The 12,142-nt window shown below is 49.1% G+C and overlaps 1 protein-coding gene across 3 annotated transcripts in view; it reads left to right on the top strand.

The window, feature by feature from the left end:
* Positions 1-286: 286 nt before the first annotated feature.
* The window catches only part of CALCOCO1 (calcium binding and coiled-coil domain 1), a 33,920-nt gene continuing 22,064 nt past the window's right edge, over positions 287-12,142 (top strand). For 2 of the 3 annotated variants that reach the window (XM_035100293.2, XM_035100318.2), the window contains exons 1-2: positions 287-401; positions 9,904-10,052. In XM_035100293.2, coding sequence (XP_034956184.2) covers positions 9,912-10,052 — 141 coding nt within the window. In that variant the 5' untranslated portion in view covers positions 287-401; positions 9,904-9,911. Of the gene's footprint in view, positions 430-9,903; positions 10,053-12,142 lie in introns of all 3 variants that reach the window. The other variant, XM_035100302.2, reaches the window with a different exon arrangement.

Raw genomic sequence — 12,142 nt, 5'->3', positions numbered from 1 at the left:
TGCCGCCCCCCACCCCCACGATCCCGCGTGTAAACTGCTTGCAATGCTCATAAAGCACCCAGGCCAGAAGCTGGCCTTCTCAGGATTCCTCTCTTGGGCAACTTGAGCCCCCTTCTGCATTATCTCCTTCCAGCAAAAACCCAACCAAAGCTGCTCCCTGGAACTTGGAGTCCCCCGGACCCCATCCTCCCCTTGTTTCTCCGAGCCTTGGGACTACGAAGCCCACAATTCTTAGCGGCCTCCCCTGCCTCGCGCGGCTCTTTGGGAGATGCAGTCTCTGCGCTGCGCTCCTGCCCATTTACGAGCAGGCGGGGAGGACTACAATTCCCAGCAGCGCTGCGAGCCTCGCCTGCCTCCGCCTCCCCAGCTGGCTTGAAGGCTGTTATTGTTGTTGCTAAAAGGTTAGTGGAACAGCTGGTTGCTCTCTGGGTAAGAGACGTCTTCGGGATTGGGGAGGGGGACGTTGCTACTTTCTCTCCTCCTCGCCTTTCTTTGCTGCTGCTGCTCGGAAAGCGGATGGCTCAAACGAACTCGGGGTGCAGTGGGGCGCAATTCCTCTTTTCCAGGAGCTTTTAATCCCCCCCCCACTTTCTGCGAATGCTGTGAGCAAAACAATATGTAAGAAAAGAGGGGGAGTGGCTTGCCTCCCCCGCAGTCAAAGGAGTCGTTTGCATTGATTTCCACTTCTTCGTCGCTGAAAAGAATCTGGGGAGGGGTGGGGAAGGGAAGGAAAGAAAGGCTTCAACGGGCCTTTAATCCTGAGCTTGCGGCACAAAGGGTTGAGGTGGTGATGGGGGGAGGGGGGAGAGATCAAAGGAACCCCAGTACCAAATGCTAAGGTCTTTCCTGGCCACTTTTACTTTTCTTTCTTTCTTTCTTTCTTTCTTTCTTTCTTTCTTTCTTTCTTTCTTTCTTTCTTTCTTTCTGCCACCCCCCTCTTTGCACACACAAGCCTCTAGAATCTGTCAGTTTGGAGACAGCCCAAGAGCCCTCCTGCCTCCATACTTAATAGGCCTGGGATATTCTCTGCCTGCCATGCCTCCCCCCCCCCCCCGTTCTTATTATTACTCTCTCTGTCTTGGATATTATTCCTGTCCTGGGGCCTCCCAGAAAATGTATTAACTGCGAACGAGATTTCGAGGTACGCTGCGCGAGAGGCTTGTGTTTATTTGAAGACAGCCTGGGACTTCTGGTTCCTTGAAAACAAGTTTCCCTTTGTTTGGCTTTGAGCCGCAGGACTCCCAACCCTGACGCCGGCTAGGAGTACACTTTTACGGGAGAAGTCATAATAGCCTTTCCCAAAACAAGGTGGGGATTGAGCACTCCAAATGGCACGCAGTTTCACCATGTAAAGGAGGAGGATGGGCTCCTCTTGCGTAAGCCTTGCCAGCAGGCCAGCCAGGTCCTCAAAACTTCTCCTTGAGCCTTCCCACGCTTCTGCCTGTTAGATGGAGAGATCTGATTGCTGGTTTCTTTTGCTGTACCCTGCACAGACATGTCCGGGCTCTTTGCTGGCCTCTGATTGGTGTTCCTCTTGCAGAAGCACCACCCAGATGCTCCGGGAGAAAGGAATCTGGCCCAAAGTGCTGGGAGCTGGCCAGGCGTTCGTTACCCATGTGGTTTGGCCATGACTCTGCCTGGGTCATGGGGCATATTGGGATAAGCTTGTTGCCTTGACTTGTGTAGATCTGAAAGCACCTCGTGGGACAAGGTTTCATCACAGGCTTCCCCTGCTAAGAAAGGTTGGGAGGCCTATTTAGAATCGATCTGAGTAAAAGTGGATGGATGTTGTTGTTGTTTTGTTGTTGTTTAGTCGTTTAGTCGTGTCCGACTCTTCGTGACCCCATGGACCATAGCACACCAGGCACTCCTGCCTTCCACTGCCTCCTGCAGTTTGGTCAAACTCATGTTCGTAGCTTCGAGAACACTGTCCAACCATCTCGTCCTCTGTCGTCCCCTTCTCCTAGTGCCCTCCACCTTTCCCAACACCAGGGTCTTTTCCAAGGATTCTTCTCTTCTCATGAGGTGGCCAAAGTATTGGAGCCTCAGCTTCACGATCTGGGAATGGATGGATGAGGTTGATCAAATTACTGTATGGTGTGTGGAAAGTATACAGAGAAAATGTGTCGCCCCCCCCCCTCATTCTCTTCTAACTACACACTACCTGGGGTCATCCAAGGAAGCTGAAAGGTGGGACATCCAAACAGACAAAAGGATGGGGCTCAGCACTGGGAGAGGGCTATTTCTCTCCTGATTTGCTGTATGGACTTCCCATGTGAGAAACGAGATGATGAACTAGATAAGCCTTTGGTCTGCTCCAGCAGGGCTGCTCTGTGCACTAAACGATATGTTTGTACGCGTTAAAGTAATTGTGAAGGGTCCGTTTCATGCGCTTGCAAGCACCCAGCCAAGAGATCTGCACCGTGCACCCCCATCCCCGTGCAACACGCCTGCTACTCCGGCAGCAACATAGAACTCAGTTATTTGATCCTTAAGCTACGCTAATAAGAATCTAAGAATTGCCTTGCCGGCTGACAGCAACGTTCATTTCACTCCGCATTCCCCCTTCCATCCCATTGTGCTAATATTAATCCTTGTGCTAGCACAACCGTTCAGTTAAGTACCACCCATACTTACTTGTGCAAAGTTTGGAGTGACAAAACTTTCCTCTTTCTAAAAAAAAAGCTATTGAGCTACCATGAGGACTAGAAACTTTTCATATATATTCATATTCAGGGCTGCAGCATGGTAAAGTGTCACATGAGACCTCTTCATTCCTAGTCTGCGCAGGCTCCAAGATTTGCAGGTGAGGGAGCGGAGAAGTATCAGATATGGTTATATCATTAGGAAACAAATCAGTTCCTCGCATAGTCTCAAGGCCAAAGTTAATAATAATTGCTGGATATGGTAAAAGCCAAGAGTGCTGGAATCTGGACTACATTCCACCGTAGATGACTGATGCCTTACCTTGCTGACATCATCCTGCCCTCAAATTTATGATGCTATGAGCCTGGGTCTCAGTTTAGCCCAGGGGTCCCCAGACTACAGCCCGGGGGCCAGATATGGCCCGTGAGGATCATTTATCCGGCCCCCGCCGCTGCTGCCCGCTCTTATCGCGTGGCGTGATCTTAACGCAGCACGGCGTGGCTGCCCACTTCCTGGTCGCCAGAACATCCGAAATAGCTTGTGCTCATGCACAAGCATCATTTCCGGCGCACTTCCGGGTCGGAGGAGGCACATGTGTACAAGTTATTTCCGGTCTTCCGGCAACCCGGAAATGATGCTGGCGCATGCGCACAAGCTATTTCCAACACTCCGGCAACCTGGAAGTGCGCTGGAAATCGCGTGTGCATATGCATATGGGCGCACACTCCGGCCCACCGCGCTATCGGCACTCGACACACCGGCCCAAGGCCAGGTAAGTCTGGGGACCCCTGGTTTAGCCGCTTTGCGGCTGATCTTTATTATGTTTTGTTTTTATAAATGTATAAGTTTGAGGTCCCCAGTAAAACGTATTTTTCCTAGGGCAGCAAATTCAAATCAAAATAAATAAACAAGACCAGTAAAGTCACAAAACCAGCAGGCCATAGCCAGATGACAAAACCCCAGAAAAGCCATCCCATTAAAAAAAAAAGTTGGAATGTCTGGGCAAATAAGCGAATGTCTCTTGCCTAGTACCAGCATCAGTTTGGGTACCAGAAAAGCTTGTCTGGGGAAAGCGTCCCAAATATGCAACACCACAACCAATAAAGACCTTTACTGTATCTTGTTATCTCCCACCTGACTTTTGATGTTCATATATGTACCCCTGAGGATGCATATAAGGGGACACTTGCCTCCACCATGAGCTCAGTGAGTTCCAGCAGCTCAGTTTGTCAATGGGCTCTGCTCCCTTGTAGGCAGAGGCCAATAGTTAACACCTGGGAAGACCACAAATGAGGGCAGGAAATGCCAGCGAAATAATCCCTGGGCACCCTAGGGGCGCCGTGTTATTTCTGTTGCTGAAACCGGACATGAATGTTGTTTTTATTCTGAGAATCTTCCGTGAGCCTCTTTGAGAGCCTTTCAGGTCTATGATACAGGAAATATTAGTGTTCTAAAATAAATACATGTAGAACAGGCTCATATTGTAGGAGCAGTCCTTATATATGCTGTGCTCTGGGCAAAACTAAAGAGAGTGCTGTCTGCCAGTTGCCCACACAAGAAAGAAACCTCCAGTTCCTCGATTCTTTAGGTTAAGTCTGTGGTTTTCAAACACTCTGCAGGGATTTTTTCCTCTGTTGACTTCTGTACTAAGGGAAGCCTATACATTTGCCACAGAACTGATGAGTATTGCAATGCATTCTGGGATGCACGCCAGTTGCCCAATAAATTTATATGCAGTGCCAACTGGGCCTGTTGGGTCTAGCTGTTGCCCCACAACCAAGAGTGGCTGCGGGTGACAGGGGGACACAAATAGTAGTGGGTAAACTGTCTTTCAAGGAAATTTGGTCACCTTTGTTGGTGTTTTGAGTGAGGCGCCCACAGTAGCTTTTAAGGAACCCCAGAAGACCACTGGGTCCAATGAAATCAATGAGCGTTCGAATTCTTATTCATCTCTAAGCCCAGCCTGTACAAGTTTCTAGTCCCTTGGTTTTCCCAGCTAAATGCCATGGCACTGCTCTGGGCAGGGCTACCTGGGGCTGGAAATAAAACTTCATAGAAATCACCAGCAAATCGTTCTCACCCATGTTCGTCGCTGGCCTTCGAGTTCCAGTTATGGGCAGCACTGGCAAAACCTGAACTCTTAATTTCTTTACTGCCAAAAGCCCTTTCAGCCGTGCCCCACCCACTCCTGACTTGACTGTGGAAGTGCAGCAAATCTATGTGAAACAGTGGAGACCTATCTTACTATTACATAATATTATATAGCATTTTTGTAAGATGAAATGGAGCGTTTGAGCAAAACAAGCAGGCCAGCATCTCCAGTGAGCAGAGGAAGCAAATGGCTGGCTTTCTCGTGTTCCCTTAGTTATAGCTGCCACCCCCACCCCCCGAATTAATAATAATAATAATGCCCAGTCCATCTGACTGAGTTACCCCAGCAACTCTGGGCAGCTTCCAACATAAATGAAAACATAACAAAACATTAAACCTTAAAAAGCTTCCCTATACAGGGCTGCCTTCAGATGTCTTCTAAAGGTTATATCAGAGGTTCCCAAACTACGGCCCGGGGCCCAGATGCGGCCCGTGTGAGCCAATTGTGCGGCCCCGCCGGCCGCCGGCCGCTCCTACCGGTACTAGCGTGCCGTGGTGCGGTTGCCCATCTCTGGGTCGGCGTGGTGCCAGAAATAGCTTGTGCGCAAACGCGGGCTGGAGGGCGGGAGAACGCGCTCCCATATGTACGTGCACAAGCTATTTCTGGTGCCGCGCCGACCTGGAAGTGCACAGGAAATGATGTCTGCACATGCACAGAAGCCATTTCCGATGCTGTGCCACGCCAGAAAAAAGCGAGTGTGCGCGTGTGTGCATGTATGGGAACACGTTCCCCCGCCCAAACCAGCCTGAAGCCAGCTAAGTTTGGGGACCCATGGGTTATATAGTTACTCATCTCCTTGACATCTGATGGGAGGGCATTCTGTACTTGCTTGCATGCATGCACAGTAGGCTGAGGGAAGTCTGGGGTCCAAGAAAGCCCAGCTGAGCAAGCGAGCTAACAGGTGTGTGTGGGGGGGTGTGTGATCTAGAGCAAGCAGGCAGGCATCGTCGTCCCCAAGGAGGGGGAATTGTTTTCCCCCTTTGTCTGCCACCACCATCATCAGAAGGAAGTGTGCATTTCAAAACGCACCCTTTCATCTGTCGGGATCAGCACAGGGCGAGGGGGAGAAAGACTTTCTCTTCGTTCCCTTCTCCAGGAGTGGTGTCAGCAGTGGGATCCTGGGATTGGGCAAGCTGTGAGGGGATGGGGGATTTGGATGAGGTGTACAATGGGCAGGGGATAGGTGGACCTCAGCACAACAGCACTTCGCCCTCCCACATTTCTCAGCAACTGGTATTCAGAAGTCTATTGCCTCTGACAGTGGAAGGCACTGTCGTGGGAGGTCCTGATTCAAATCTCTGCCCATTCAGTAATGAAACTTGCTGCGTGGCTCGGAGGCAATGTCTCCCTCAGCCCGTCCTCCTCCTATCATATTGGTTGTATGAATAAAAGATTTGGATGCAGTAATGTGCCCTTTCTACTGAAGATGCCAGAGAAATTGTTACGTTTAATTATAATAATGCCAAACGAACAGTGGTAAAGGTGGCCAGCCTGTCTGGGTGTGGCTGTTCTCTCCCTCCTACAACTCTGCATTGCACAGTTGTTGTTATTAATAGTTTTCAGGAAAGGAGCATGACCTGGTTGTGTCATTTCCAGTAACCAACATTGGCCTACCTCTGTGAATGTACAGAGGACGGAATCCAATCTCTCGTTCTGTTGGTTTGGTGCCAGGATTTCTCCTTGCCCAACAGGGCATTAACCTCTCTCTCTCTCCCCCCCCCCCGTCTAAATCTGCTTTAGGGGCTACCTCAACCCTCTAGAGCAAATTTGGGGAGGGTGCAGAGTGCACAATTTGGGGGGGGGGGTGGCAGTTGTGCTGGACAAGCAAAAATTGTTGTATTGACAAGGCTCAGTTGGTCCAGAATCTCATGCAAAAAGTGGATTCCAGACATGTTCGTTTTCTAAATCCCTCGCTTGCAGAATATCAACACGTTATCACCCAGGGGCGTACCCAGGATCAAAACTAGGGGGGGGGGGCAAGCCATGGTCATTCAGGTTGTGACATCCTTCCCTACCCCCACATTTTATAGGCTTCCTCCCCCCTTTTTATTTTCTTTTATCACTTCCCCTCCCCCTCCCTCTCCTCGTTTCCCACCCTTTGGGGGGTGGGGGTGCCAATGCTTTGTGTCTCTGCCCTCAGCGGGCTCCTCTCCAGCTTGCCTGTAAGCGCGACTCCGGTGCTGCCGCTTAACAGCTGATTTGTGGTCGTTGCCGGGCTGCGCGCGTGGAGCGTTTTGCTCCAATCGCCTTTCCTTTATAACCATTTATGTTTTTTTGTGCTTCTAGGGGGGGAAGCTGCCCCCCCTGCCCCTTGCTGGGTACGCCCATGTTATCACCTCTCTCTTTCTCCCGCCAAATTCCCCACTGCCACCACCCCTTGAAGCCTTATACAGTGGTACCTCGACTTATGAAGACGATCCGTTCTGCGGTCGTCTTCGGAAGTCAAAGCGCCGCTACGCCGCATGCGCGAAGCACGATTTTGCGCCTCTGCGCATGCGCCGGGAGGACTTCCGGAGGCTTTGAAGCCTTAGGATGTCAAGGTATGACTGTAGCTGCATATTCCTGCACTGCAGGGGGTTGGACTAGATGATCCTCAGGGTCCCTTTCAACTCTGATTCTTCTGCCATGTCCTTAACTTAACCCATTAGCCCTACTGAAACAACCCCTCATGCACAATGGCGCTGAATCACATTCATTTGCTCTTTATCCTTGCCTCTCCTCTCCCCCTGTTGACTTTCCTCATTGTTTTAGTGCAGACTGTAAGCTCCTTGGAGCAGAGACTTGCCACACACATACACCACACACTCACTCACTCATACTCATACTGCAATGCAGCGTTATAAATCAGCCGTGACACTTAATAATGAATAGGTCCTCATAGTTGTGGAAATACAATCTGCAAAAGATCGAGGGGGTGATATTTCTGTGTCCTGCGTAGCTATGACCTTTCCTCGTGACCTCTATCAACGCTGCTCTGCAAATGCATCCCCCACTGCCCATTGCATCCTTACATTTCCCCTTCCTGCCTGAAGGCAACATTTTGCTGAAAGTTTCCTAGTTGTGCAGAACAAAAACGCAAAACCCAGTTTTTGGATTGGGAATGAAATGCATCAGGGAGTGGGGGACCTCAGGCCTGCGCCCAGAATGTGGCCCTCCAGGGTTCGCTGTCTGGCCCTTAAAACTCTCACCAGGCCATGCTTCACAACTTCCTTGAGTGCTTTGGCTGCCGGAATGTGTTCTTGAGTTCTTGCTTGCCTGGGTGGGAGGTTAGAGAGAGAGGTGCACAATCTAGCCTACTTTACAAAGGTGAAATTCGTGTTTGTTCCCCACCTGCTTTTGCATACTCTCCAATATTTATCTGATGAAATTTAGCTTCCAAAATATGAAAACATAATAAAACATTAAGCTTTTTTTTTAAAAAAAAATAACTTCCTTATACAGGGCTGCCTTCAGATGTCTTCTAAAAGTTGTATAGTTTCTTATCTTCTTGGCTCGGGGGTCGCATAACTCCACATCCTCCAAGATTTCTCTGATGAAAATAGGGACGTCCTTAGGAAAAGTGGGACATTCTGGGATCAAATTGGAAACCCGGACGGCTTCTGTAAATCTGGGACTGTCCCTGGAAAATAGGGACACTTGGAGGGTCTTTTTTGCCTCTGATCCCTCCCACCAGTGGCATGCGGCCCTTGAAAGATTGCCCAGAATGTGGCCCTCAGGCAGCAAAAGGTTCCCCACTCGAAGTATGGTACATGGGATTAAGCACACATGGATAATAAGCAGATAATTGCACTGCAGTCTTATTTTGACCCACGGAATTTGTAATTTGTTGGGGTGGGGGAGGATAACAAGGTCAGGCCAGAGCTGTGTGCCTTTTGCAATCACATCATCCAGATGTAGAAACCGAAACTGTGCTGAGAAGTTTGCAACCCAAGAATCAGCATAATGCAATCCTGTTTATTATTACAATCGTACCTCGGAAGTTGAATGGAAATCCGTTCCGGAAGTCTGGTCGACTTCCAAAATGTTCAGAAACCAAGACGCGGCTTCCGATTGGCTGCAGGAAGCTCCTTGAAGCCAATTGGAGGCTGCGTCAGACGTTGAGGTTCCAAAGAACGTTCACAAACCGGAACACTCACTTCTGGGTTTGTGGCGTTCAGGAGCCAAAACATTCGACTCGCAAGGCATTCGGGTGAAGATAAAGGACCCCTAACAGTTAAGTCCAGTCGCAAACGACTCTGGGGTTGCGGTGCTCATCTCACTTTACTGCCCGAGGGAGCCAGCGTTTGTCCGCAGACAGTTTTTCCGGGTCATGTGGCCAGCAGGACTAAGCCGCTTCTGGCAAAGCCAGAGCAGCGCATGGAAACGCTGTTTACCTTCCCGCCGGAGCGGTTCTTATTTATCTACTTGCACTTTGACATGCTTTTGAACTGCTAGGTTGGCAGGAGCTGGGACCGAACAATGGGAGCTCACCCCGCCACGGGGATTCGAACTGCCGACCTTCCAATCGGGAAGCCCTAGGCTCAGTGGTTTAGACCACAGCGCCACCCGCATCTCAGGAATAAATTCCATATTACAGTGGTATACCTCGGGTTAAGAATTTAATTCGTCCTGGAGGTCCATTTTTAACCTGAAACTGTTCTTAACCTGAGGTACCACTTTAGCTGATGGGGCCTCCCGCTGCCGCTGCGCGATTTCTGTTCTCAAACTGAAGCAAAGTTCTTAACCCGAGGTACTATTTCTGGGTTAGCGGAGTCTGGAACCTGAAGCATCTGGAACCTGAAGCGTCTGTAATCCAAGGTACCACTGTATTCAATGCAGCATACTCCCATAAGGATTGTGGCCTCGGTGGTCCGTCCCCCCCCCCCCAAGACTGGGCAGATATTTCTGTCTTGGAAGACAACATTCCACCCCACCCCCCTAAAGAAAAAAGACTGACCCCTGCCCCACTGAGTTTACATTTCCGATTTCAAGAGTGGGGAAGAGAAGCCTGGTGAAAGAGAAGCCTGCCTTGCAGGGGGTTGGACTAGATGACCCTCAGGGTCCCCTCCAACTCTACAATTCTATGGCCTTCGTTGCCCCACTAACCACCCTCCTTTGCCTCACAGCCGCCAAGATGGAAGAAGTGCAGTCCCAACCCGGCGTGGCTTTCCTGAATGTGACCTCGAGCTACGTGCCCCACACCAAGGTGGAATGTCACTACAGCCTGCCACCTGGCATGAAGCCGTCCGCCAGAGACTGGATTGGAATATTTAAGGTATTTCAGCTGGGGAGTGGGTGGAGGGAAAGGGGGACACACTAGTGTTAGAAACTCAGGTATATAAACTAGGCGCCAAATAGCTCCTTCAACCAGTCACCAAACCAGAAAATCTAGTTGCCATTTGGGGGCAAGATGGCTCTAAAGTCTTGTTTTTTTTCAAATGATGGACTGACTGTGATTGATTTCAGTTAAACATCTGGCTAATTCAAATGACAAACCTGAGCTAGATTAAGAGCTTTGAGAACTTAAAGAAGAAAAGTCGCTTTATCTAGGAAGAGACCACAAGGGCCATCCAGTCCAACCCCCTGCCAAGCAGGAAACACCACCAAAGCATTCTTGACATATGCCTGTCAAGCCTCTGCTTAAAGACCTCCAAAGAAGGAGACTCCACCACACTCCTTGGTAGCAAATTCCACTGCCGAACAGCTCTTACTGTCAGGAAGTTCTTCCTAAAGTTTAATGGTGACACGGACCATTCATAACGTAGGAATATTCTTCACAGCTACTGTGAGCAGGGCTGTGGGGTGGGGTAAGCGAAGACAAACTGCAACAATTTGTTTATTTTTTTGGAAATAATTTTGATTTGATTTTACAAGTGTAAAATTATGACAATACAAAATACATATCCATATTTAGAGATTTCTCCGAATCTCTAGACTTCCCACCTTCCTTGGGTCCTATTGTCAACCTTTTCAACTGCATACTATTTCATAATCCATATTTTATATTTCTCCATTTTATCTGTAATATTTACTACATTACAATTGTTATTGCAATCCTGCTAATGTTTTCAGCTGCTTACAGTGGTCTCTCGGGTAAATTATAATTTTTTCCCCATTCTTTATTAAAGTTTTGGTCTTCTTGGTTCCTGAGCTTTCCAGTCAGTTTTGTCATTTCAGCATAATCCAACAGCTTAGTTTGCCATTCTTCTCTGCTAGGGACTTTATCTCCTTTCCATCTTTGGGCTAGTTACGTCCGTGCAGCTGTTGTCTCCTCCCTAGGAATTTCAATACCTACAATTCCTAATAGAAAAGCTTCTGTGTTTTTTTCAATTTATTATGTATCATTTCCTAGAATGCTTTTATTACCTTACATGTCCACCACACATGGTAAAAGGTGCCTTCCTTTTCTTTACATTTCCAGCTGATATTTGTACTTCTCTTATACATTTTTGGCTAACTTACAAACTGCAACTGTTAACTATAACATTGTTCACTGCTCCTGCTCAGGCGGTGTCAGGGGATTGTTGCGGCTACTCTCGAGTAAAGACGCTCCAGTCCGCTCTGCCTTTCAGAGTTTTATTGTGCATATTATTTACAGTGCAGAGATATCTGAAGAAGTGTGCATGCACACGAAAGCTCATACCTATGACAAACTTAGTTGGTCTCTAAGGTGCTACTAAAATGATTTTTTTATTTTGATCAGAAAACGTGACTGCCTAGTCCGATTCAGAACCCGGCAATGGCTGCTTCCGGCTCTTCGGCCAGCATAAAAGCCTGGTCACACCAAAACGCCTCCCCCTAGTCCTGCGTGTGGGCGTGCGCCTCAATTTGGGCGCCGGAAGGGGCTGCATTCCTTCTCCCGTGAGCGTTGCAGAGGCTCTGACACCTCTCTGCGCTGTCCTTCCTCCTCTGGCCAGCCTAGGCTCTGACACGTCTGAGAGCCCCCTCTCCACTCCGCTCCATTCCTCATTCCCTCCTCCTGACCCGCTGCTAGCGCTGTCACTGGGCAAAGTGCTGGTCAGGATGACTGGGGGAGGGTCCCTGTAAGGTGTCCCCCTGACATCCGGCACAGAAAAAAAGGATTTTTGTTCCAGAAATTCATTCCGATTGTTCAGATAAGATATAACTGATTGAATTCTACAGGATGGGGTATTAGCGTGTGAAAACAGTCCAGATTCAATTATCCCCAGGCAGGCATCTCCAGATGGTGGAGGTGCCAGACATCTTCCTGGTTGGAAGCCAGGTGCAAAATGTGCCCGGCACCTGGCTAATTTCGAACACAGGACACATTTCCCTCAGCTGTTACATTACTGCCTTTATCTGCCATCCTTTTCTCTCCCACACCCCAAGCCACCCCATCCCCAC

Source organism: Zootoca vivipara, chromosome 2 (genome assembly GCF_963506605.1).
Source record: "Zootoca vivipara chromosome 2, rZooViv1.1, whole genome shotgun sequence".
NCBI lineage: Eukaryota > Metazoa > Chordata > Lepidosauria > Squamata > Lacertidae > Zootoca > Zootoca vivipara.
The sequence above is the reverse complement of the archived record's forward strand: the minus strand, read 5'-3'. Positions and strand labels throughout refer to the sequence as shown.